Source organism: Rhinolophus sinicus, chromosome 16, assembly GCF_057876585.1.
Source record: "Rhinolophus sinicus isolate RSI-liver-muscle chromosome 16, RSI-T2T, whole genome shotgun sequence".
Taxonomy (NCBI): domain Eukaryota; kingdom Metazoa; phylum Chordata; class Mammalia; order Chiroptera; family Rhinolophidae; genus Rhinolophus; species Rhinolophus sinicus.
In genome coordinates, this window is record NC_142516.1 from 120747783 (window position 1) to 120772117 (window position 24335).

General features: G+C 39.0%; 1 protein-coding gene across 1 annotated transcript in view; it reads left to right on the top strand.

Moving 5' to 3' along the window:
- Window positions 1–24335, top strand: part of MTMR7 (myotubularin related protein 7) — a 93334-nt gene that overhangs the window by 36913 nt on the left and 32086 nt on the right. Inside the window, exons 4-6 of the mRNA XM_019737955.3 lie at window positions 5711–5868; window positions 13194–13322; window positions 19421–19555. Coding sequence (XP_019593514.2) covers window positions 5711–5868; window positions 13194–13322; window positions 19421–19555 — 422 coding nt within the window. The remainder of the gene's footprint in view (window positions 1–5710; window positions 5869–13193; window positions 13323–19420; window positions 19556–24335) is intronic.

A 24335-nucleotide genomic window follows, 5' to 3' on the forward strand; every position in this document is an offset into this window, starting at 1 on the left:
CCGAGAATGTGAGGACAGTTGTGCGCCAGCAGTTTCTGTGTCACTGGGTAATAAATGTGCTCTGACCAGATTAATGAGATTTAGGAATAGTCCAGAGACCTGGGAAAGAGCTAAGCAGCTGGAAGATCACAGTGGCAGTGAGGGCTCTGGCCCCCGATGACAACCAGCGCCAAGACTTGCATTGTGAGGTTCCCCAGGGAGGAAAATCACTGTGTTCCCCAATTTTAAAAATAAACACTTTTTCATAAAGTTGAAGTTTTAGGAGTTAGATACTAGACTTAGAGGCCAAAGAAGGAAAACATAGTAATTAATTAAAGCCATTACCTTAACAGATTTTTAAAAGCCACCAGAAGTTTGAAACATTGGAATTCGAAATGATAGTTCACATAAAACATAGTACTGTAATAAGTGTGGGAAGATGAAACAGAACTTAAGTACTTTCGCAGTTTAATGTTAAAGGCAATGCTAAAATTAGGACAGATTACAGCCCATAGCCTTGGAATCAACGTTTTAAATCTGGGTGGAGGTGGGGAAATGTAGAGAGGGTCTCAACTAGGGGTAGTAGAGGCTTGTCCGAACCATCTGAGGATCTTTTACAAAATATACCTCACACTCCTCTAGGTATACCAGAAGAGAGGGGTGTGTGTGTGTGTGTGTGTGTGTGTGTGTGTGTGTGTGTGTTTAGTATATTTTGAATTCTAGTGGTACAATATAGCTCTCTGTGGTGGTTATTCCAGTCAGTCACCAACACAAATCTCGTATTTTCAGCTTCCCTCATGGACACAGCTAACCACAAGGTCCTGGAGAGGACATTTTTTTTTTTTTTTTTGTACAAAAGAAGAAATGTTTGGGAGTTCATTTAAGTCAAGACCTACGAAGGAGTTATTTTCAAAGTTCTTGATATTCTCTCTTCCCTGAATTAGTATTTCTGAGATAAGGGTAAAAATCAAATTACTGAAAAATTTGGTGAGATTTTATTGGTTTGCTTTTTGTATGAATTAAGATTTATAAGAATTTGTTCATGGGCTATAAAGATCCCAGTAAAAAAAATAATGTAAGGGTAAAGGCAGTAAAAGCCTTAATTTTTAGTAAAGAAATAACTTAGGTTAAAATAATGGTGTGGCCCAGATGAGAAAATAAATTAATCCCATAAATCCAATATACTAGTAAGGATATAAATTCTAATGGTTATAAGATCCCTATTTCTCAGAGGGCTTGTATTTTTCCCATGTTCCTTCTTTTCTCCTCCCTCTAATTTGCCTCCTGCTGTTTATTTTTGTAGCAATTATCGTTCCCTCTGTAGTGTCTATGGGCCCTTTAGTATTTAAATCCTCTTTTGTTTATTTTCCCATTTTTACTAAACTATTTTTTCAGTTCATCTTAGTCCCCAATTCTTCTATTCACTATGATTTTTAAAATCTCATCATTGCTTCATTTGACATTTCACAGCGGCTTGTCTAAGTCATTGCTGTTCAAGCCGTTTTCACAGTGGTGATTTCCTTTACAGTGATGCTAATCTCTGGGTCCAGCAGTCCTTTTCCACTAAGTATCAGCATCCACGGTCCTCATGCTTCGTTTGAGCGTTTGTTTGTTGAAAATAGACAAGAAAGTTCTTAGGACTTTTATTTTAAATACGCGAAATTCAATAATATCTGTGTAAAATGTTTTTCAAGTTCATTTATTTTAAGGTGCCTGAAATAAGCAGAAGGTTTGGAGCAATTTAGCTTTCTTTTGGGTCTAAAAAACCCCACATTTTGTGTCCTTCTGATGACTTTTCCGTTCCCTTACCCACCCTTCACATTCTGCTGATGCTGACTCATGTTTGTTTCTCCTTTAGATTGTTTTTGAAAAAAATTTTGTAAGGGAAAAGTCAATAATATAGTTTTATTATTTAGGTTTTACATTGGTCGTTACAAGTTTCTTTTTGATTCTTAAAGTGCTTTTGATTTTCATATTAAATTACCTTTGGTTTCTCCCAGTTAATCTATAATGAGAAGGACTCTACCCCACTCCCCATATTTTTTTCCCTAAATATTCTGTTTTCATAACCGTTATCCTGAAATCTGGGCAACAAGCTAAATTATTTTTCTTTCTTCCCTAATTGCTTTGTTTTACCCATAGTTCTCCTATTTGGTGCAATGAACACCCCATCCCTTTTTTTATGGGAAGGAATCAGTAGAAGTTGGATACAGAGACAGGGCCATTTGTGGACGTGGTGATTCCAGGTTGAAAGAGTTTCCACTTGATGGTGTAAATCTCCAAGAATTAGGAAGTGGGATTATCTGCGAGTGAAGGAATTGATGAGAGCAATTGATGTTAAAGTGATCACAGTGGCGCGTGCTTCCCTCTATTAAGGGGTGCACGATGTGCCAGAACAAAATAATGCCAGTCAAAACATGCACCTCTATATTTGGGTCTGGCTTATGCTGTCTGCTTAGTTCTGAGACACTGATTTGGTTTTTTTAGAAACATACCCCAAATGCTACTCGTTAATTTAATGTAGTATTTTAGAAATTGTCATTTTCCCTTCTAAATAGATAGAAAAGCCTTTAAGTCTGCCTTTGTTTAGCAATTACATGATTTAAGTAGGTCAATAAAGTAAATACTAGAATGACGTCCACTTTTTCTGAAAACAGGTGCACATTCAGTTTACTTCCCCAGCCTAAGACGTGTTGACTATTTGCTTCTTACTGGAGGAGCTCTTGTGTCCTCCCAGTAATGGGGCCCTCGTGGTGAGGCCTTAATTAATTGCACCTCATGTTGAAACCTGCAGTCACTAACTGCTAAAGATGTTTTATGTTGGATGTGATAGCCCAGACTGTGGGACGTGAAAAGCCAGTGGAACATTTAACACGTCTGTTTTAGGAGTGGATGACAAATCAGGGATTTGCCCTTCCTAACACACACAGATTATTTTCTCTCAGTGCAGACAGATTCTGTGAAGAACTAGCTATTTCTCTAGTCCTACTCTTGGTTTTAACTTACCTTCCTGCCAATTACTGAAAATTCTGCCAGGCATTTTACAGGAGATGAAGGGGAGGGGAACAGAATACTGTAAGTGGGAAATATTCAGTAAAATTTGCACCTGTGTTAATGGTACCTTCTAATTTCTCTGAGTAGGCAGTCCTCAGCTGAAGGCTTCCCCTGGGCTGGCCTCTGGGTAGGAAGCTCGTCCACATTAACAAGACGGAGCCCTGACTGACAAAAGTGTAGGTTTCTCTGCCCACATGTAGAATTATACTTAAATTGGGCTGGAGCTATGGTTGGTCACCCTTTTCCTTAAAAACAACTGAAAGAAAAACATTGTGTAATTTCAGTGGCACCCCATTCTAATGTGTCCCTGTTCAAGAGTGATCTTCTCAATGCCTGTTATAAACTATTCTTGCTTTAATTTAGGTACAGTTTCCTTGCCTCTTCCCAATGACAATAAGCATGAGCCCACACACAAAAAACTATCAGTAGTCATACAATTTATTTCTTTTACTACCTTTAAACCCATTTGTAAATATTTGACAAAGAGAACTTAACTTGCATTATTACTCCATATTCATTAGGTCTTCTTTCACTGAGGGAACTGAGGCTTTCTTAAGAGGTTCTTTTGGCATCTTAAACAAATTGCATTTGCGGTTAACATTATGATATCAGTAGCTTGAGTCATTAAAATGGTACTTAGTGATGGAAAAGATGTGTCAGTGTCAAGCCAAGTGTTCCCAGAACAGAATCTTAATTTTATATGCTGTCTGCTCAATTAGCTAAGACAAAAAGAAATGCTTTTTGCTGAACGTTATTTACTCTGTGTTTCTGTGTGCATATACCTATTTGTGTATATCTTCTTATTTGCTGAAATCATCAGTAATCTAAATTTTGAAGTTTATAAACATGACATCAAGAGAGACTGAAATAGAATATAGCTTATTTATCTCACTGATATGCCATTGTCTTCGTACTTCATTTTCACAAGAAAGAGTTCATGTCCAAGGAAAAGTCTGGTACTTCAAATATGATCCATATCTTTCTTTTTCCTTGTAAATGAGTCATCTCAATAGTAATCACAACACACTGGAAACTGAGTTTTGATCTCAGGCTGCCTGTGTGTAACCTTGGCCTTTTGCTGGGGTGAGATTCTTTACAGGGCCTGATACACACATTCAGGAGAATTAAATTGTCCAAGCTAAATGCCATCAACAGATTAAGGAATAAATGTGGGGACCTAAGAAAACTGTGAGGAGAAAGAAATCTGTGGGAGAAAAACAGGAAGATCAGGGGGATGGAACAAGGAAAGAAAAGATACAAAAGAGGTCCATCTGGGGAGAAGAGAGAAGGACCTGCCTTGGAGGAGCACTGTGTGTGGGGATTAGGAGTACGTGCTGTACAACCAGATCGTCTCATTTAAATCCAGGCTCCCCATTTACTAGCTGTGTGACCGTGGGACCATTCCTCAACCTACCTTTTCCTCAGCTTTCTCCTCTGTAAAATGAGGCCCATTATGGTGCCTACTAGATGGAGTATACATTTAATTAGAACAAATCTGGGATGAGACAAAGGTTCAGTGCATTATCAGCCATGATTTATTATCATCAGAAGCGCTTAGGCCTTCACCATCCAATATGGTAGCCACTGGCCACGTGGCTGTCAAGAGCTTGAAGTATGGCTAGAATAAACTAAAATGTGCTGGTAAGTGTGAAATAGGGAATTTCAAAGACAGTACAAAACAAAATACATAAAATATCAATTAATACATTTTATATTATGTACATGTTGAAATGAAAATATTTAGGATATATTGGGCTAAATAAAACATATTAGTAAATTTTCATTGTTCCTTTTTAGTTTTTTAATGTGACTACAAGGATATTTAAAATGACATGTATGACTTGATTACATTTCTGTTGGACAGCACTGGCCTAGATGCTTCCCACAACAAAGAAAACCAGAACAAGAAAACCAAATCTTAGATCTTATTGGTAGTGGTGGTGGTGGGTGTGGGTCTGGCCTCACAAGCATAAAAGGCGATACATAAGGACAAAGATATCTTGGCAGAAATTGAAAGAAGAATTTCATCATACATCTTTCAACTTGCCCCTCAGGACCCACGTACCATGCACTACGAATTGATATTTTTATATGAATCCTATAAATATTGTATAAGCAGTACAATTATGACATTTATGTAGTTGTTGAAAGTGCAAATGTTTTCAGTACAAACATTTAAATATATTCTACAGCTTTTTCAACTGTTTTCTTTTTTAATACTATGAGCACCAAAATGTGGCGGTGGCCTAGCCCTCTGTCTACCTCCCAGAAGCCCTCCCAAATCCCAGCTCGATAGACATAAACAAATTGAATTCTTGATGTCTAATGACTACAAGCATTCTTAATTAATATTTATGCTCCGTGTTTTATGTGGTCTGGAAAATATGTTTGCTTTCAAAAGCAACTTAAAAAAAAAGTGCAAAATGGAGAAGGCCTTGTTTCTAAAGTGAAAGTAGCTCTTGCGAAGTTGAATCCAGTTGGCCCAAGGTCTTCGTGTTGTTGCTGGGAGGAGGTGGGTGATCCTGCCCACAGAGATGAGGTGATCCTGGGAGGTTCCAAGGGGTGAGGAGCTGGGCTGGCCTCTCGGTGTGGTCCAGCCCAGACAGAGTTGTTTGGGGGAGATTTGGTTCTGGCTTTGATTGAGCTTGATTAGGCTTTATTCTCCCTTTTCTTGCAGTGAAATATGAGGAGTTATACTGCTTTTCATTCAACCCCAAGCTGGATAAAGAAGAAAGAGAACAAGGCTGGATGCTGATTGATCTTAGTGAAGAATACAAGCGCATGGGCCTCCCTAATGATTATTGGCAGCTCAGTGATGTGAATAGAGACTACAGAGTAAGTGGCAGCATTTAGTGAAAGCCTGATAATTAATCCACATGAAATTATGGTTTCACGTAGCTTAGCCTGACTTCTGCTTGATCTCCTTTAGTTTTTAATAGCTCTTTGTAGATATAAATATGTCGACTTCTAAATCTCTCTTGGCTATTGCTGGCTATATTTCCTACCTTCTAGTATCAGAAAGTTTGAACAAGGGGACCTCACAGACCATCCCTTCCACACACTTCCTCTAATGGTTGAGGAAATAGAAATCCAGACAAGCCCATCAGCAGACCTCATGGCCAAGCAGTTAGTGCGAGAGCCAGCCAAGACCTCTTCTCCCATTAAGTCTTTTTATAGTACACGAGTGATTAGTGGGGAAGTCGCAGAGACGCTGATGGCAGTTTGGCACCAGCTCCTCTGTACTCGCTGAACTCTTGATTGGTACACAAGGTCACCAAGAGACTTCCCTAGAGAAATGTGTCTACACTTGCAGAAAGGAATATGGAGAGGAAGGGAAATGGGAGTGGCAGAATTAATCCCATATTCTCTAAGCCCATAATGATGGGTTTAGAAATCAGTGTTGATGTCCCTGTTAATTTTTTAAATATTTTAAGTAATAAAAGTAAGAACATTGCAGAGAATTTATAAAAGCGAGACAAAAGAAAAAAGAAAGGAAATGGAAGCACCCACCATCCATTGCCCTGACATTTTTTTATTAGGTTTTGAAATTTTCCCTCAGATTTTTTTTCTCATCTGCATAGCTTAGTAACTTTTTTATTCTATAAGTAATGAATTTCATTGTTTATAATTGGAAATATAGAGGAAACAGAACTGTTCAAATTTGTGTAACAAAAATAGAATCATACTACATATGCCTGTGTTCCGCCTTTCTTCAAGAGCGTATTATATTTTCCTGTCAATATATATTTTATATTATTTGAAACATTATATATAACATAATATGGCTATATTACATTCTCTCTACCTAAGCTCCAATTTTTAGACATTTAGATTATTGTTATTTTTCATTATTTTAAATAACATAGTGAGAATATCCTGGTATCTATACCTTTGTCCACATTAAAATACTTTATTTTAAAGACAGATTCCTAAAGGTGGAACTTCTAGTTCAAAAGTTTGACACACATTTTTGGACATATTGTCAAAAAGAACTGCAGAAAGGTTATACCAGTTCATATAAATTCTCAACATTTATGTATGAAAATGCTTGATCCTTGGGACCTGCACTAGTCAAGAGATTATTTCTTAAAAATATCTTTTGACAACTTAATAGTGGGACAAGTGATTTCTCATTTAAACTTAATATGCATGCTTTGATTTCTTGCTTTATATGTGCTGATTGACCATTTATGTCTTAGCTCCTGTTAATTGATAATTTCTGATCACATATTTTGAATGCTGATTATTTTCTTCATCTTAGCGTAAGGATTTTCTATATTGTTACACAGTATTCATATCAGTCAGTTAAATGACCATATGACATTTCATCAAATGAATGTAACATAATATACTTAAGTATTCCCAATTATTAGATGTTTAGATTACTAATTTCTATAACCATGTAACTTTATTAACGAATCATACAGTTAAATTTTTAAAAAATATCAATCTGGTTGGTGTGAAATGGGTCTCAATGTGGTGTTATTTGCACACTTCATCACTAGCAAATTTGAGCTTGTGTTTATTGGTGATTCAAGTCGACTCTTCTGTTAATTGCTTATTCATATTTTTCATCTTTTTTAAATAAGTTTGTCTTTTTCTAATTGATTTATAAAACTTCCTTATATACTCTACATAATAATCTGTTATCATTTATATGTGTTGCAAATATCTCCTGTTAGAAGATATTTATATACTGCTCCTAGTGCATCTTTTGATTCTGAGAAGTTTTGAGTTGTCAATCTTACCCATTTCTTTCATGTTTTAGCATATATATATTTTTAAATCCTGGTATATTTGCTAACAATACAATTTGACACTATATAATTTCCATAATTACATTTTAAATAATTATGGTTATTATAGTTTTGTAATAAATCTTGATATTTTACAGGTCAGTTCCTTTCACATTATTCTCCTGAATATCTTGAATTTATAGATTATTTGGAATAGAATGGATGCTTTCATGATACTGAATTTTCTTCATACTTACACTTAAATCTGACAACCATAATCTTACACTGTAAGTAGGCATTTGGGGTCTTTTTGTCTCATTCATTATACAGTATCTTACTAATGGAGTCAGATACTTTGTTCTCATGCTAAAGCTGACATTTGCAGTGAATTTTTAGCCTTGAAATGAAAGAAAGAAAAACCCAAGGTTAGTAAAGAAAATTGGAATTGGATGTCCTTTTTAAAAAAATATGATACACCCTTGGGTGAGGAAGAAAATCTTGGGGAATAATATTTTCTTGGAAAAGGAGGTTCTTCCTATTTTTGATGAGATTTTTTTTCTTCTTCTAGAATTTGCACCACAAGCATGACTCATATTTAGTCAGTTAAGTCCCACACTGTAGAGACGGCAAAACATGAGTTACTCAGTATTTCTTTTCAAAAGTAGCATATGGCAAACCAAAACTAACAATATACAAATTGTGTTGAAACAGGAAAGATGAAAATCTAGGGAATTTTCTGATTTTACAAATATTGAAATAGGAAGAAAGATGATGTACCCTTATTTATTACCAATTTAGAAATACACTAAAAGTTGTTTCTTTCAAAAAATGTTTAATAGTCATTTGAGAAGGTTATGTCTTCATCTATTACTTTGGCTTTTAACCTCATGGTTGAGAAAATGTTTACTTTTTTCTTTTTTTCCGAGAGTTCTTTCTTCCCACAAATTCTTTGAGGTAAGTGGGGCTGGTGATGTCATCTGATGGGGAGGAAGCTGTTGCCCATGGTAGAAATAAAACCATACATGGAGTACAAAAACTTAGGTTCCAGAACCAGTTCTGCCATTTTCTATTTGTGAGGACAGGCTAATTATTATTATCATCAACATCATCTCTATCATCATTACTATTTTCCCTTTTTATAAGACACTGTGAATGGTAATCTAACTCTCTAAACTAAGATTCCTTTTGTGCCTAAATCTTGAAATTGTCTTTATTTAAATAAAATAACTGGCATTCATTACTAGGTTAAAATTTTAATCTATTTCTCTTGGAATAAAATTTAAAGTATAATTCCAACCAGTAATTTTTTTAAAATTTTGTTTGTGTTAGGTCTTTACGGCTATGGGTTTGTTTGTTTTTTAAGTTTATTGGGGTGACAATGGTTAGTAAAGTTACATAGTTTTCAAGTGTATAATTCTGTAATACATCATCTATAGGTCACATTGCTATGTTTTATGTGTTATGTATTATTTTATTTATACAGAGGCTGCCAAAAATATATACACATTTTAAGAAAGGAAATTAGTGTTATTAAAATTGTAACACTCAATATATACCAATAACAAAAGGAATACAAGTCATATGTATGCATTTTTTTTTGGTACCCCCTAGTGTATAAGTCATTTTATGCTGCTCATACTCTCTTCTCCCCGTTACATTATAAATTCCTTGAAATAAAATTTAGGACGTAAACATTTAAGAAGAAAGTTGTCTACGTAGGTATATCTCAGTTCCTTACAATTAACTTCTGTGCTCAGTTGAGTGATTAGTCCTCAACAAGTACAGAGGTCTGATTAAATGTCTTGGATACCATCTCAGGTGGATCTTCCCCTGCAATGGAAGATTCATTGACTGGAAGCTTATAAGCAGGTCAACAAAGATCAGTAGTCCTGGGAATGTGAAGTTCTACAGGTCAACAACTCTTTTGTATTTATTACTGCCCTAGCGCCAAACAAAATGCCTGGAACATAATAAGTATTCAGTAAAAGCTTGTTTAGTGAGTGAAAGAATTAACAAAAAAAGATTCCTCTTGGCAAGGCCAACCAAGACATGCAGGCACTCCCGGCAGGCTAATTTATTTAGTGGAGGACAAAGAAAATCATTTCCTTATTGATAAAAAAAAAAATTATGCAGAAATGATTTCAAACTAATCCACTTTTCATTGGCTCAGGCAGTGTAAAGAAAATTCACAAGGAAAGTATTTTCCACTTTTCTGAGCTTCTCGTATTCTCTCCTAATCTTCCTATTGATTTCCCAAACCAGACAAAATATGGTGAAGTGCATTGAATACTTTCAGAATTTGGTGGCATAAAAGCAAAGTGAATAGTGCTGTGCACTATTCATTGTCAGAATTTTGACTATAACTGAGTGAGCTTGTATATAAATGACAGCAGTCAGGGCTCTCCAGGCTTGTTATTTTAATTTCCACTTGAAAGTTCTGTCTACTTTCATGAAAGCAGGATGTGCTTACTTTTTTCCGGCTTGGTGAAAAAGTATCTTGAAACCTGTCTTAGTTTTCACCATGAGTCTATCTTTGCTCCAAGGATGTTTTAGCTCCTCTTAGAGATTCTTATGCAAGTGCTTATCAGAATGCCTTGTATTTAAGCTCTGATGCTTGGAGTCTTTTCCCCTAGACCCAGTGTTCAGGGGAAAGCAGTCCCTGTATCTGACATTCTTGTGTTCCTAGAGAGGAGGCATGACAGCTTGTGGAGGTCTGAGCACTGATGCCTCGGCCCAGGCGTGGAGCTCGTGGTCCTTGCACATGCCAAACCCAAAGGTCTGCCTTTTCCTACTCTGTGGAGAGAGAGAGCCCAGGTGTTTTGAGAGGGCAGAGGGTCTTCCTGCTCCTTGTGAGGAAAGAGGACCCTGAGTAGGTTGGGGCCGAGAGTATCAAGGAGAGTAGGCACTGGGTGTGTACCTCCTCTCTTGGTCCCATACCAGACATGGTGTATATTAGAGCCTCAATCTGGGCCAAGCTGGGCATCTTCTGGCCTGAAGAGGCCACAAGAGGACCTGGCAGGAGCTCCAGAGTTCCTGGCTCATCTCTTTGCTATTCAAAAAGGCCGTATGTAATAAGCATAATGAGAACTCTCACCCATTACTTCCTTATTCTTATTTCATTAAATCATAAATAACTTTGCCATTCCTTAGTGTTGTTATAAGGAAGAAAGTAGGTAATCCCCTACTGACTGAAAACCTACCAATTTCCTTGTAAAAACTTATTTTCAGAAAGGGTTATTAGTCTGGGGCAGTGACTACATGTCTCTTGAACCTCAGACAGGCAGGTGTGGTCTGTGTAGTAATGGTCTAGCTGACTAAGCAAGGATCAGACAACAGATCTGCATAGGGAAAGAGAAAGCATAGTGTCTTGTGGCAGCGATTCTGGTAAAAGCTCTCTGGGTCCAAGTAGGTGGTGCCGTCTGTTCTTGGAATGGGATTTTCCTCCAGTGTGTCAGTGCCAGAGCCCACGTTCAAGTTTTTGGTAATCTTGCCTAAAATGACTTTGACAATGAAATTACACTTTGAGCCTGGAAGTATCACTTGTGTGGGCCTTTTATCTCTTACTCGATGTTGCTCATCAGTCCAGTGACAAAGAGTGCGAGCAGGCAAGGGAGGGCATCATCACAGAACCATGTACAGGTAACCCCCGTATAACACGGCAGTTCTAGAATACGGTTTCGCTCTAACACGGTTCGAGAATTAGAGAAATCCCCGAACAACAGGAAGCATAATAAGAGCTTTTAAGAGCAAAAGATATCTCATTTGAAATTTTTCATTCGAGCGTGGATGTCGTATCAGATTTGACTGCAAAATTTTAAAATTCATTAGAATTTTAAGTCCATTTGGTTCATGGCGTATTAAGCTCAGAGGATGAAGATATCTTGTCAAAAAGAAAACACTCTTGGTTTTATGGTGCTTAGTAGTGATGCCGAAGGAAACATTATTTAATACATATTAGTATGTTATACTTTTGGTGAAAATTGCTTTAATAAAGACATTTCATTTAATTATAAAAATATAATAGTATGTTTTTAAAATTTTTGGAACCTAACCCCCATTTTTGTACCAGTTCTTTGTTTCATATAACACGGATTCATGTAACACAGCATTTTTTAGGAACCTAACAACTGTGTTATATGGGGGCTACCTGTAGATGAGCTTTGCAGGCTTGGATCTTGCTTATGGTGGGTTTGCATTCCCTTCAGTCTCACCTTTCCAGAGTGGAAAGGGGGGAACGGCGATGGACAGAAGATATGCAGGTAAAGCATTTCCCCTGTTGCTAAACCTGCTTGAGGAGTCCTCTTGAAATGCCCAAGAAGATGCTTGACTTCCAGGAAATGAACAGTTGCTTTGGTGATTCCCAGGGAACTGCCATCTAAACCATCTTCACATTGCAAAAAGATTGATTGGCTGACGTCAAAGCAAAATACGTGTCTAGCAACAAATCAACTGACATTAATGTTGCCGCCACTAACATTTCTGTCAGACCTAATCATTTATAAAGTCCTTTGTCATGGGTGTTATCTGATTTGATCTTTTTGTCAACCCTGTGGGACAATGTTTCTAATTTATATCAGTTTTAGAGATCAGAAAACCAAACACTCAGTGTGCTTTGACTTCCAGAAGGTCATGAAGTTGGCAAATCAGAGCCAGGTTCTAAACTGTTGATTTCTGACTAAATTACAAGATCATTCTAAGGCACCAGAGTTTCACTGCCAGGGATGCAGAGAGAGAGAGCAAATACTTTCTCACCACTTATAAAATCGACACATAAGAAACAAAAATAAAGCTGCTATCTTGTGTGGTAGGAAGTCAGATCTAAAAATTCACATGAGCCTGGAGTTCGGGGAGGAGGCTTCCTGAAGGAGGGGAGATAGTTCTTGAAGAATGGATTAGATTTGGGAAGATGGAGGGGAGGGGTATCCACGGAGGGCGTCCGCTGACGTCCAGCTCAGAGGCAGGAGTGCGTACAGTGTGCGCAGGGACAGAATGGTGACTGAAGACTTCACCACTGGCGCTTGCATTTTAGGAAGTTGTCTCCCTCCCAGTGTTAGGGAGGGACTTTTCAGTCAAAACAGGCAACTGAAGTTTCCTCAGCTGTTGGGATACAGAATTGCAATTTGCCCCTTTTGGATGAAAGAAATATTCATTTGTCACTGTCTTCCCTCATGCGAAGAGCCCTTAGAAGGGACAGTGCACAAGGACAAGATGGTAAAGAGCATTTTGCTTTCCTTTACTATGAGTTCATAGGATCAGCAGCATTTCATTTCTTTGAAGTGGCTTTTGGTTTCCTCAAAAGAGTCTCCTATAACTTGGTTAAGAAAACGTAAATATGCAACCTGTAAGTCTGGCGAACAGAACTCCTTGTGGAGTTCAATTATTACTAGATTGCCTAAAAAAAGCCCCTTGTATTTCCTGTGACAGGTTTGTGATTCTTACCCGACTGAACTGTACGTTCCCAAATCGGCCACGGCACACATCATAGTGGGGAGTTCCAAATTCCGGAGCAGACGGCGATTTCCTGCCCTTTCTTACTACTATAAAGATAACCATGTAAGTCCCAGGCATGCTTTTGTTTCATGCTATGCTTTTCTTGTTTTATCACCAACAGGCATTTTCTAGTGGCCAACTGCTCTGCGAGTGTGTTTGAATTCTTCTTAAAGGTATTGCTGTGTGTGGTATGAACAACACAACTATGCTCGAACCCTTATCTCATGTAGAAGTTGACCTTCCACATTTATTTGACAATAAAGTAATGGGACCGACCGAGTCAGAAACCTAAACTTTATCATCCACCTGAGTGTGGCCTCTTTTAAGTGGTCATCAAGAGACCTTTTGCAATGCCTATTTTAGAAAAGCCCCCAAATCCATGGCACCTTCTTGTTTTTCTAGTGGCACATTTTTTTGAGTATCCTAAGCATAAAAATCGTTGTTTTTGGAGAGTGGGTTTTACTTTTTAATGTTATTTGTAAGAGCTAGAATTAGGCTTGTCTGCAACTAATAGAACTAAGTAACAGTGGCTTAATAAGGAGAACTTTTTCTCTGACATAAAACTCCAAAGGTGGGCAGTCCAGGCCTGCTATCTTGGCTCTCCACCACTCAGCCCTCAGAGACCCAAGGCCTGCTCACCTGTCTGGTCTGCTATGCCTAGGGTTAGGCCCTCAGTACGTGGTGTAAGAGATGACTTTAGTACCAGCCATCACCTCCACTTGGCAGCAGGTGGATACCGGAGGGCTAAATGGTGCGCTCACAGCTTTTTGAAGAATGTTTCCAAAACTGCCACATGACACTTCTGCTCACGTCCATTGGTCAGAACTGCACAGGGCAGGTGAGAAAATATACTCCTATGGGTAACCACGTGAACAACTAAAAATCATGGTTCCATTATGTGGAAGATAAGAAAACAAATCTGGGAAGACAAGAATGGTCTTCGCCACCCACTTCAGAAGTTATTTGACTTGAGGCAGGTGAAAAAGTTTGGTTTTCAAGACAGATAATAGAGTTTTGGATTCAAAGCCAAGTGAGGCTGTAAACAATTGCAGCCGGTGTGCGTGAGTGTGCGTGCCCATGGGTGCACCTATAGGCGGAGAGTACCTGGGAGGGTCTGTGCCAGATTCTAAATGGAGGCTTCTGGAAATACTTCAAGCTATGCCAGTTTCACCAGAGCAAGCATATAGCCTTCTGTGTGGCTTCCTTTGAAGGCAAATATTCATTTAGCTGTTTAAGTTCTGTTAGTTGAAAAGATATAAATTGCCTTATTTAATGACACTCAGTGCTCTGAAATGGGGTCTAATGAGGGCAAGTATTTCATTAATGTCCTGTATTATTTGACTTCAAATATATTTCAACCTATATAATGGTGAGAGGCAAAGGAAGATGTGCATCTCCTTTGAAGAAAAATGGTGGAATGACTACAGATTGATGCTGTACTTGAAATTAGGATGCCAGCAACATTTACCTTTTTTTGTAGCATCTAATGACAAAGAAGTAAGAGAGGCGGGGGTATTTTATTCTTTCATTGTTAAGAGGTGGAGATGGGTAGTGTATTTAAAAAGTGAGCATAGTATTTGTCCTACTTCTTTTCCTTCTGTTTTGATATTCTTGAGAACTGTTTTTTGTTGTTTTTTTGTCAGCGTGAGTATTGTAAAGGTCAAGTGTGTCGATGTCTCAGAGTAGAATCGCATTGTTAGCAATTAGACTGCACAGGCCAGCTTCTTCGTCTATTGTCTCAGATGCTCATCGCTCAACCTGTGCTCTTCTTATTTGATCTCCAGGCTTGGAAATGAACTCAATACGGCAATCAGTCATAGTTTAAAACAATTGATTTCCTGTATTTGAAAACGTTAAAGGAGACAATACTTCAAGTTTTAACTCTTCTTACAAGCTCCACATAGAGATGTTTCTAAGCTAAATGATCTCATTACCCCAGGGAAATCCTTAATGTGCGTATGCGTGCGTGCCCAGCATCCCACCCCCATGGACTAAAACCTACACTGCAGCCAGAATAATGATCAGATGTGTGTTTTATAACAACATTTAGGTTTGACTACCAAGGTTGATTATGTAAATGCTACTGACGTGACTAGGGATTTCTATAAAGGGAAATATTATTGAAGATGGATTTATGTGGTTAAGTGGAAGACACGTGAAATATCAAAGCAGTGTTTCACTGCTTTCAGTGCTCAGCAAAACCCATGCATAACCCAGGCAGTCTTCCATAAAAAGGAAACAGATACAAATTATGTAAATTTACTGATCTTTCTTCACTTTTGTGATTTTAGATATTTTAGACTTAAGAGTATGTATTCCTACCCCAATAGAATTTACGCTTGTGAAAAAGATTAGCACATTTCTTAGTTAAAATGCTCTTCCCCACGTATCACTTTGTTACCAAAGGAACATGTCAGATTTTGATGGTGAGATGACTTGGCTACTATTGAGTAGTAGGAATTGGTGATTAAAGAGAAGCTTGAAATGAACATCATTTCATGAACCGGAATTCCTGTTGAGGGTCCTTTGATGTAAATGCACCCGCTGATGGTACATAATTCCCTGTGGGTTGGCTTTTATCATACAGGGTGTTTTAATCAGCTCCTGTTCACGTGTTGGTGAGGTTCATTTTCCTGCCCTAAGGTTGCTGGGATGGTTGAACACATGACACCTGACACTAGACAGTTTATTAGTTACACAGGTATATTCACTGCCCAGGCAGGAGGGCACTGCCTGCCGGGCAGGGCCACACGGAGGCTGCACTCAGGAGCAGAGTGAGACCCGAGGGGCTTGTGGTAGGCAGGCTTTACAGTATGAAGGGTGAGGTGACCCGAGGTGACTCCTGGTTCCTGCAGGAGGATGGGATTGGCTTGTCTGAGTAATTCCACCGCTGGCAGGGAACTGAAACCCTCCAGTCAGGATGAACAGCAACTGTGCTTGGTCTGTTGGGAGAAAACTCTTGATCCATGGGAGCAGAAAGTGGAGGGGAACTTGCTGTTAGACCATTTGAGGCCCTCCCAATTTTACCAGATGTCGAGCTAGCACATAATAATTAATTTTAGGCCTTAAACCACACACACGGGCTATATAGAGCCCTCCTGACTCCCTTTGGATATCACACTATTAACAGCTTTGTAGATCACAGTTAGGGATGTGTAAATGTCACTCATGTTAGGAAGCCTGTGTTTGTTATTTACAAGCCCTTAGAATTGCTGTATCCTTTGTTCTTTCTTAAGTATTTAATTGTTTTTAAGAAAGCAGTTTTGCTTTAAATTGTTAATAGCATGGTCTCCCCAAATCATAGTAGAAATCTCTGGGAAATCATATTCTGGAAGATTTCCAAAGAGGCAATTTTCCTTAAGAAAAAATAGAGACCTTCTTGTCCTCCTTTTATAACTAATGTTTATTGAAATTTACTATGTGCTAGGGACAGTTCTAGGAGTGCTATGTACCTCATCATATCCTGTAGTTTGGGTGTTATTATCCCCATATTATAGACGAGAAAACCAAGGTTCTGAGACAATAGGTAAATTACCCAAGATCATATAGCAAGTGAAAGCAAATCTTGGAATAAAAACCAGATCTTCTTGAATGCTACATCTTAATTCTGAATCATGCTTCCTGACTTATTTTTGCTCATGGGTGCTATATTATCTTGGTTCAGAATCTAGGATCAGGAAATATTTTGCCTGGATTCAATTCCTGGCTTTCCCTATTACTAGCTGTGTGACCTTGAGCAAGTTACTTCACCTCTCTGTGTCTTGGTTGCCTGATCTATAGAATAATCAATTTTACTATATCTGGTAAATGGGAAGATTAAATAAAAATATGAAAATTTTTTGTATTACTGCCCACCACATAGTAAACATTCAAAAAATGTTGGATACTTTAATTATTAGTAGTATTGTAAATGAGAAGCTCTCACGACAGTTTACCATTGAGGAGTTTTCTCTTTGCTCTCAGATGACTGACATCAGTAAGTAATGCTTCCAGAAAATGGTGTTATTCTCTCCATAGACTAACTATCTGGTAGACAAGTGCACTTAGAGAATACTTACTGCTCTGTACAAAATTGATAACTATATGCAGTAGTCATTGAGCCAATGAAGAATTCTACTTGAGCATATCTGTAGATTATTAAGACAATATAACTATAAAGCATTAAAATGTAGTCTGTTTACTATATCTGGTTTAATGTATTGACCACATTTCATAGTATAACTCTGTTCTGACTTAACCCTTTGCTGAACGCTAGCTGTTCTCAACCTGAAGGTAATAGTAATAGTTGTCACTTACTGGCTTCATTTCATAGGTGGAGTCCCAGTAGTTCAGTGCGTTTAGGTGTGGAGTGTGCATTCTCAGACAAATTCTCACCATTTAAATATGTTCCCTTCCCCATGTAACTCTTCTGATAGAATCTAAGAAATTGCCTGGTAGTAGCTGTCCTTAACTCTTATTTCTTTAATCCACATAAAGTGTCAGATAAAGCCAGCTCAAAATTCTTTTCTCTGGAGTCAGAATTCCCTCAGAGCAGGGTGGCAGACAGACCCTGACCCCTTTAAAGACCAGAAGACACAGGCCGCTTGATGGACTGTGAAAAGCCATGTGTGGCAACATGCTTTCGATCCATTGGAGGCAGCTGCCTTTTGTTCCCCAACCCACTTTGGTTCCTACTAGCACTTTGCCTTTTTTCTCCTGGACCTCCCTCTAGCTGGCTGTCCTCTTGTCCATGTTTGGACCTTCGGGTCCCTTTCTCCTCCACATGGCAGTTGGACTTTTGCTGCAAACAACTCAAGAATTAACCCTGGAACATCTCTGCTGGCCCTTTGCTTTGCTTCCCACTTTCCCATGCATGGCCTTCCTGAATTCTGAGCCAGGCTGCAGGCCCCGAATTCCTTGAAGCACCTCACTAACTGCCCCTGTCTGTTACAGAATGGTACCGGAACTCTCAGATGGCTGCCCAGCGATGGGTCTAGCTATTCTGTGATTCTCAGTCCTGCCAGCATGTCCTCAGCCGAAGGATGGTATAGTTAGCGAGAAACATACCTGCCTTCTCTGATGAGGAGTACCAAAGTTCACCTTTTTCTGGAGAATTCCAGGCTCTAGCTAAGTTGTTCTGGGTTGAGCTTCAAGGACAGTTAAGCTGTGCTTGAACTCAGAGCTAGGGTGCCTTTTCCTGGATAGAGCCCTGCAGTGCAGGGGCCCTGAGCAGGCTCCGCAGGGACTATTTTCAGTGAAAGTTTCTGCTGCTTCGCTTGCCCAAAGCGAGAGGGTTCTCTTCCTGAGTGACCACTGCTGCCTCCATCCTCTTGCACAGTGGTCTCGTGGTCTCAGTATAGATTCTTAGAAAGAGTCTTTCCTATATTGTATTTGGTGATTTGAGTTTAATTTAAATGTTAAAATCTAAATCCATAAAAAGTACTTTGCCACGAAAATATAGGTTCTGTAGCTGTGAAGTTGTATCTATACTTGCCTATGCAGAACTCGGGGAGATGTTTATTCTGTTGTATATGTTAGAATTGCTGGATAGGGAAATTGCAGAATAGAATGCAGATTGATTTCAGGGAAACCACTTGCTTCTAACACACTTGAGTCAACCTAGACTTGTTCCTGCTGTTTGGTGCCACAGCCAGAAGCAGCCTGTGCTGTCATCACAGTGAAAGGGTCCACATTTAGGAATCAACTGGTTTTCAGTATTTCTGATGTTTTTAAGTGGACTAGTAAAAAATGATGGGAAATATTTAAAAATATGTTTTTGTTTGTTTGTTGTTTGTTGCTTTTTTTTTTCTATAGTCTTGCCATTAATGCCTATGAATTTTAGGAGAATAGTTACTGACTTTATAGTTCTACCTTCAGCCGGAAAATGAGACACTACCCATGAAAAGGAAAGTAGGTGATTTAAATGGGTTTACATTTCATAATTTGGGTCCTGTTCAAACATCCTTACATATCCTAATCTCTTATACAGAGAACTTTTTTGCACTGCCTGCCCTTGCATTGTTTTCTTTGACCTGAATTAAAAAGAAAGCAACCTTGATTTCCACAAGGCATTAGCATGATACTTTTACAAGCCAGTGTTGTGTAGGTAGCCTAGCGGGTCTCTGGTGGGTCCAGTTGCACAGTTGCCTGACACTGTTGTGTTGCATGACCTCTCCCCTCAGGCCTCCATCTGTCGGAGCAGCCAGCCCCTGTCAGGCTTCAGCGCCCGGTGCCTGGAGGATGAGCAAATGCTCCAGGCCATCAGAAAAGCCAATCCAGGAAGTGACTTCATTTACGTCGTTGACACTCGGCCTAAGGTAAGTGTCACCATTCTGATGCGTGACTTTGCAGCTCTGAATCATGAGACTAGACCCACAGCAAAGCTAAGTGACTACCTGCTCAGGTTGCTTCATCTGCAAAGGGGCTGTTCCTTTTTGCACAGTCAGTATTTGGCCGCCCTGCATGGCTGCTTCCTGAGTGTCCTAAGCTCCTGACTCAGTCAGGTACTTTGGATATTTACCCTGCAGCAAACATTGTGCAGGATACATAGTGAACACAACAAATGCATGAGGTTTAATTTTGGAGATCGTTCTCCTAAATACACCAAATTAGTTTTTGGTTCATTTCTAAAATGACCTTATCTGCTCGGACAATATGAAATTTACTATGGAGCTCCTGCAGTTCAATTTTTGTGAGGTGTTCAGCTATTTTATTTCAAATTCAGCTTGAAGTAATCTTTATCTATGACTTGGAAAGATTTACAAAATACAATGTTAAGTAAAAAAAGTCACAAAATAATATGTATGCTATTGTGTTTATGTACAAAAAACCAAACTATAAGAATATAAAAAAGTTTATTAAAATAGAAAAAGATCTCAAAGGATAAACACCAATCTATTAAAATTCAATGGATTGGGGGAGGTAGAGAACTTTCTATTTGTCCCTTGTTTAAAAATACTATTTTACAATTATGCATGTGTTCATATGTTAATGCTGTAATTTAATAAAACAACCAATAGGAAATAATAGATCTAATCATCAAGGGGTAAGCCAAGTCCATCTCACACTCTCTCTCACTCACTTTTACATTTAACTCTAGTTAATATTAGGTTCAGTATAATTTCCAGTTTTACTCCTTCTACTCATTTTTTTGTAAATCAGTCAACAAATGGAGTCCTCAGAGGGATGTGCCAGTGAATATGTGGAAACAAAATCACCTACAAGTTCATGAAATATGTAGGACAAAGTGAGTTGACAGAGCAAAATGGCCTTTAATTAATATATTTGGCATTGTACTTTCTTGCCAATAATGAAAATATACCTGGACCTATGACTGATGAGAGAGAGAGAGGTACACAGAGCTCTAGCTTTCCATATGGGTATTTACAAGATTTACTATTAAGCAGCAAGAGTAAGAAACAGAAAATATGTACAATATAATCCCATTTATGTAATAATTACATTCTAAAAATTATATATTGTTCTTCACATTGAAAAAAATTTGAGGGTATGTATACTGAACTGTTAACAATGGTTTGTCCTGTGGGGTGAGAGGAAGATTTTTAGAAACCTTTATAAACTTTAGTTTGAAAAATTTTTTAATCATGAAAAGGTTAAAAGAGCACAAGAACCTTAAATGTTAAACACAGTTACCATATGACTCAGCAATTCCACTCCTAACTCAAGAGAAACAAAAACATATGTCCACATAAAAACTTGTACATTAATATTTATTCATTATTAATAATAGCCCCAAGGTAGAAACAACCAAATGTCCATCAACTGAGAATGGATTAATAAATGTGGTATATCCATTCAATATTATTTGGCTATAGGTTCAACATGGATGAACCTTGAAAATGTTATGCTAAGTGAAAGAAATCAGTTACAGAGGACACTATATGATTCCATTTATATGAAATGTTCAAAGCAGACAAATCTGTAGAGAAGGTGGTAAATCAGAGGTTGCTTAGGACGAGGCGAACAGGAGGAAATGGGGGGTGACAGCTAATGGGTAGAGTGATTCTTCTTGGGATGATTAAAATGTTCTAAAAATAGATTGTCATGATGGTTGTGTAACTCTGTGAACATACCAACACCACTGAATTGTACACTAAATGGATGAATTGTATGTCATGTGAATTATATGTCAATGAAGCTATTTTTAAAAAGAACGGAAGGACATAAGAACCATTAGAACAGGATGGAGGAAATATGACCAACAGCCCAAGTCACTTAAAAGTATACAGTGACATAAAGAACAGTGACTTTAAGAATAGACCTAGTCAGTGCTCCTGGGGGATATGAAAAATAATGAGAACTGGGTACTGTCCGTTGTGTAGGCACTCAGACCCTGGCAAGTTTCACTGCTTCCCTCATGTCATTACATGCTGTGATTCATGGTCTGGATCATTTAATTTGATGTTTTCCTGGTGTAAGATCAGTGCCTTACTCATACCCTTGACCTCAAAACAGTTCCCTCCGCTCATGATGGAAGTGTAGCTATGGGATAGATGTGGGTGGCACAGTGAGGCTGGAGTTACTATCAGAAGCCAGACCAGCAGCTCAGTCGTGGAGATCAATGACAAAACAGATATTGCAGCTGGACCACATGCTAGCAGGTTATATGTAAAGGATTTCCTTTGTTTTAGATAAATTCTCAAAGCACAACATACACAATATGCATTTCTGACTGGGGAAAAAGCAGTCTCTGCTTGAAGGTTCTCACCTGAAGATGCCAGAAAAATCTCTGACTTTTACTTTGCTCTTTTGATTTGTGTTGTTTTTTTTCTGGCTCATTATCCTTTAACCCCTTCCTTCTAACCTGGACTGCTTTCCTTCATCTTCATCGTACCATTTGTCTAAGTCAGCTGGAGCGCTTCTGAATTTCCTAACAGTCAGAAATGACACGGTGGATACCTGCTTCTTAGACATGTGTACGTACTGAAGACTAGACAAGGAAGGAAGGAAGGAAAGACAGGGCCTTTACTGGATTGCGATGTCCTTCCCCTATCGTGTTTTCCCAGATTTAAATAAAGACAAACAGATTCGCCTACTGACTTAAGGGCCAGGGATGCAAGTGTGTATTATGTTATGTAAACTTCCTGGGAAATGTGGCAGCTGCTGAGCCGGGCATATTCCAGATTTAAAATAAATTAATCCAAAGGATTTGATTTGAAGTGGTATATTTAGCACTAAGTGTGTTTACTCTCAGCAAATAAGAAGTCTGATGCTGATCCAGTAAAGAAAATTGGTGTCTCATGCAAGTTGTGCCCTCTTTTCATATTTGCCAGTGCGTGTACACAAACACACACACACTCTCCACATGAGTTTTAAACTGTTTGCTTAGAGCTTTCATTCTTTTCAAGATCATGTCTGTTGATTTTTGTTCCAGAGTATGTTAGGCTTCCTTGGTAGCCAGGAAACTGAGTTCATGTTTGTTATAGATGGTGGGCAGTGGCACATGGGGCACTGGTCAGGTTTGCTCACAGTTTTAATTAAAAAGAGGAAGGGTTAGGAGGCTGCTGGGATCAGTGTTGTCCTTTGAGCAGGGCTTGCCCCAGATGCTGCCTGTTCAGATGAAAGCCTTCTGAATTGCTTGTTGACATTAAAATCGTGAGAGGTAAAGGCAGTGAGATCCTCAGCATGTATTGAATATCCACTCAAAAACACTACACCCTTGAGGTCATAAATTACTGCTAGGATTTGGTGCATTAAAAAGATACGAAATTGTGTTGATGCCACAGCTGTTGAGTTGTAAAATGAGAGATAACTCACTTTGTCTCAGTTGTGTTCATGACTTTATTATTAATTTGTTCTGGGACTTTGCTGAGCTTGTAAAAATGCCAGGCAATTTGTCATTTAATTCTTATAATAATCTTGCGAATTAGGAGATATTCTTTTCTTCTTACGGATAAGGTATTCTTATGGATATAATAGATTTAGAAAGGTTAAATGATTCACTCAAGGTCACCTAGTTCAGGCCACAGCCCAGATTCAAATCCAGGCTTATCTGACGCCAAAGCCCCTTCTCCTATTTGACCACGGGTGCTGTCTGTTGACAAAAATCTCCAGAGGAGCCTTGTGTCCACTGTCAGGCCCAGGAGGATTGCACCCTCTGAGCACAGACTCAGTGAAGATAGAGACTCAGAGCTGAAGAACCCACTACAAGCTCATCCAAAGTCAGGCCAGGGCCAGAGAAGCAAGAAGGGCTGTGCGCTGTGCTGATGCCAGCTCCTAGGGACGTATTGGGGAGCCATAAAGAGAAGGGGGGAGGTAAGGCAGGCGCCCGCCTCAGCTAACACTCAGCCTTTCCTCCTCGCTTCTTCTCCAAAGGCAGCTCTGCGGTTATGGCTTCTCATTTCACCTTGTAAGTGATTTTTCCGTTGTAGAGATAATCTGTCACATTGGAAGTTTTTCTTTTCTTCTCTCATTACAGGAATCAGTAATTAGGTGGTTTCTACTCACGGAGTCATGTGAGGGGAGATTAGCGATAATCAGTCGTAAGGGTTGGGGTGCCTGTAAGGGGAGAATCTTGGGCCTCATTTCCTAGTGGGATATGTATGTAGCATACTTGCTGATGGCCACCACTGGTAGTGAGCGGGGAAAGGGAATTGGAGAGAGACAGCAGTGGAACAGTCTGTTTTTCCCTTTTTTTGGCAGGACAAGGATGGAGGAATTTCCCATGTGTCAGGTGGACACTGAGGAAGGATGCTGTTCATGAGCCATTTTACTGTTATCCCTCCTGAGAGGGCTTGTCCCATGGAGGCTCCCAGCAGCAAGGGACTGTGGGTCACATGTGCGAAGGGAAGCTGAGGGGATTGGAATAAGGCTGAAGCCAAGGTGGCCCTCATGTCAGTGAACTGTGTACCTCCTGCCCCCAAGAGCCCACAGACATGCCTTAGGAGACTCAGCATGTGGATACTTAGGCTGGAGAGGACAGTGATGGTCCGTAAGTGTTAACCAGAGAAGCAGCGACAACCGATGGAGCGAGAATTGCAGTCTTGTCCAGCTTTGTAAAGAGATATTACCTCTTCTCTTTTCCCTCCTAGATAGAGTCAGATAGAGCCTGGAAGGGGGAAAAGGAAGAAGTACCAG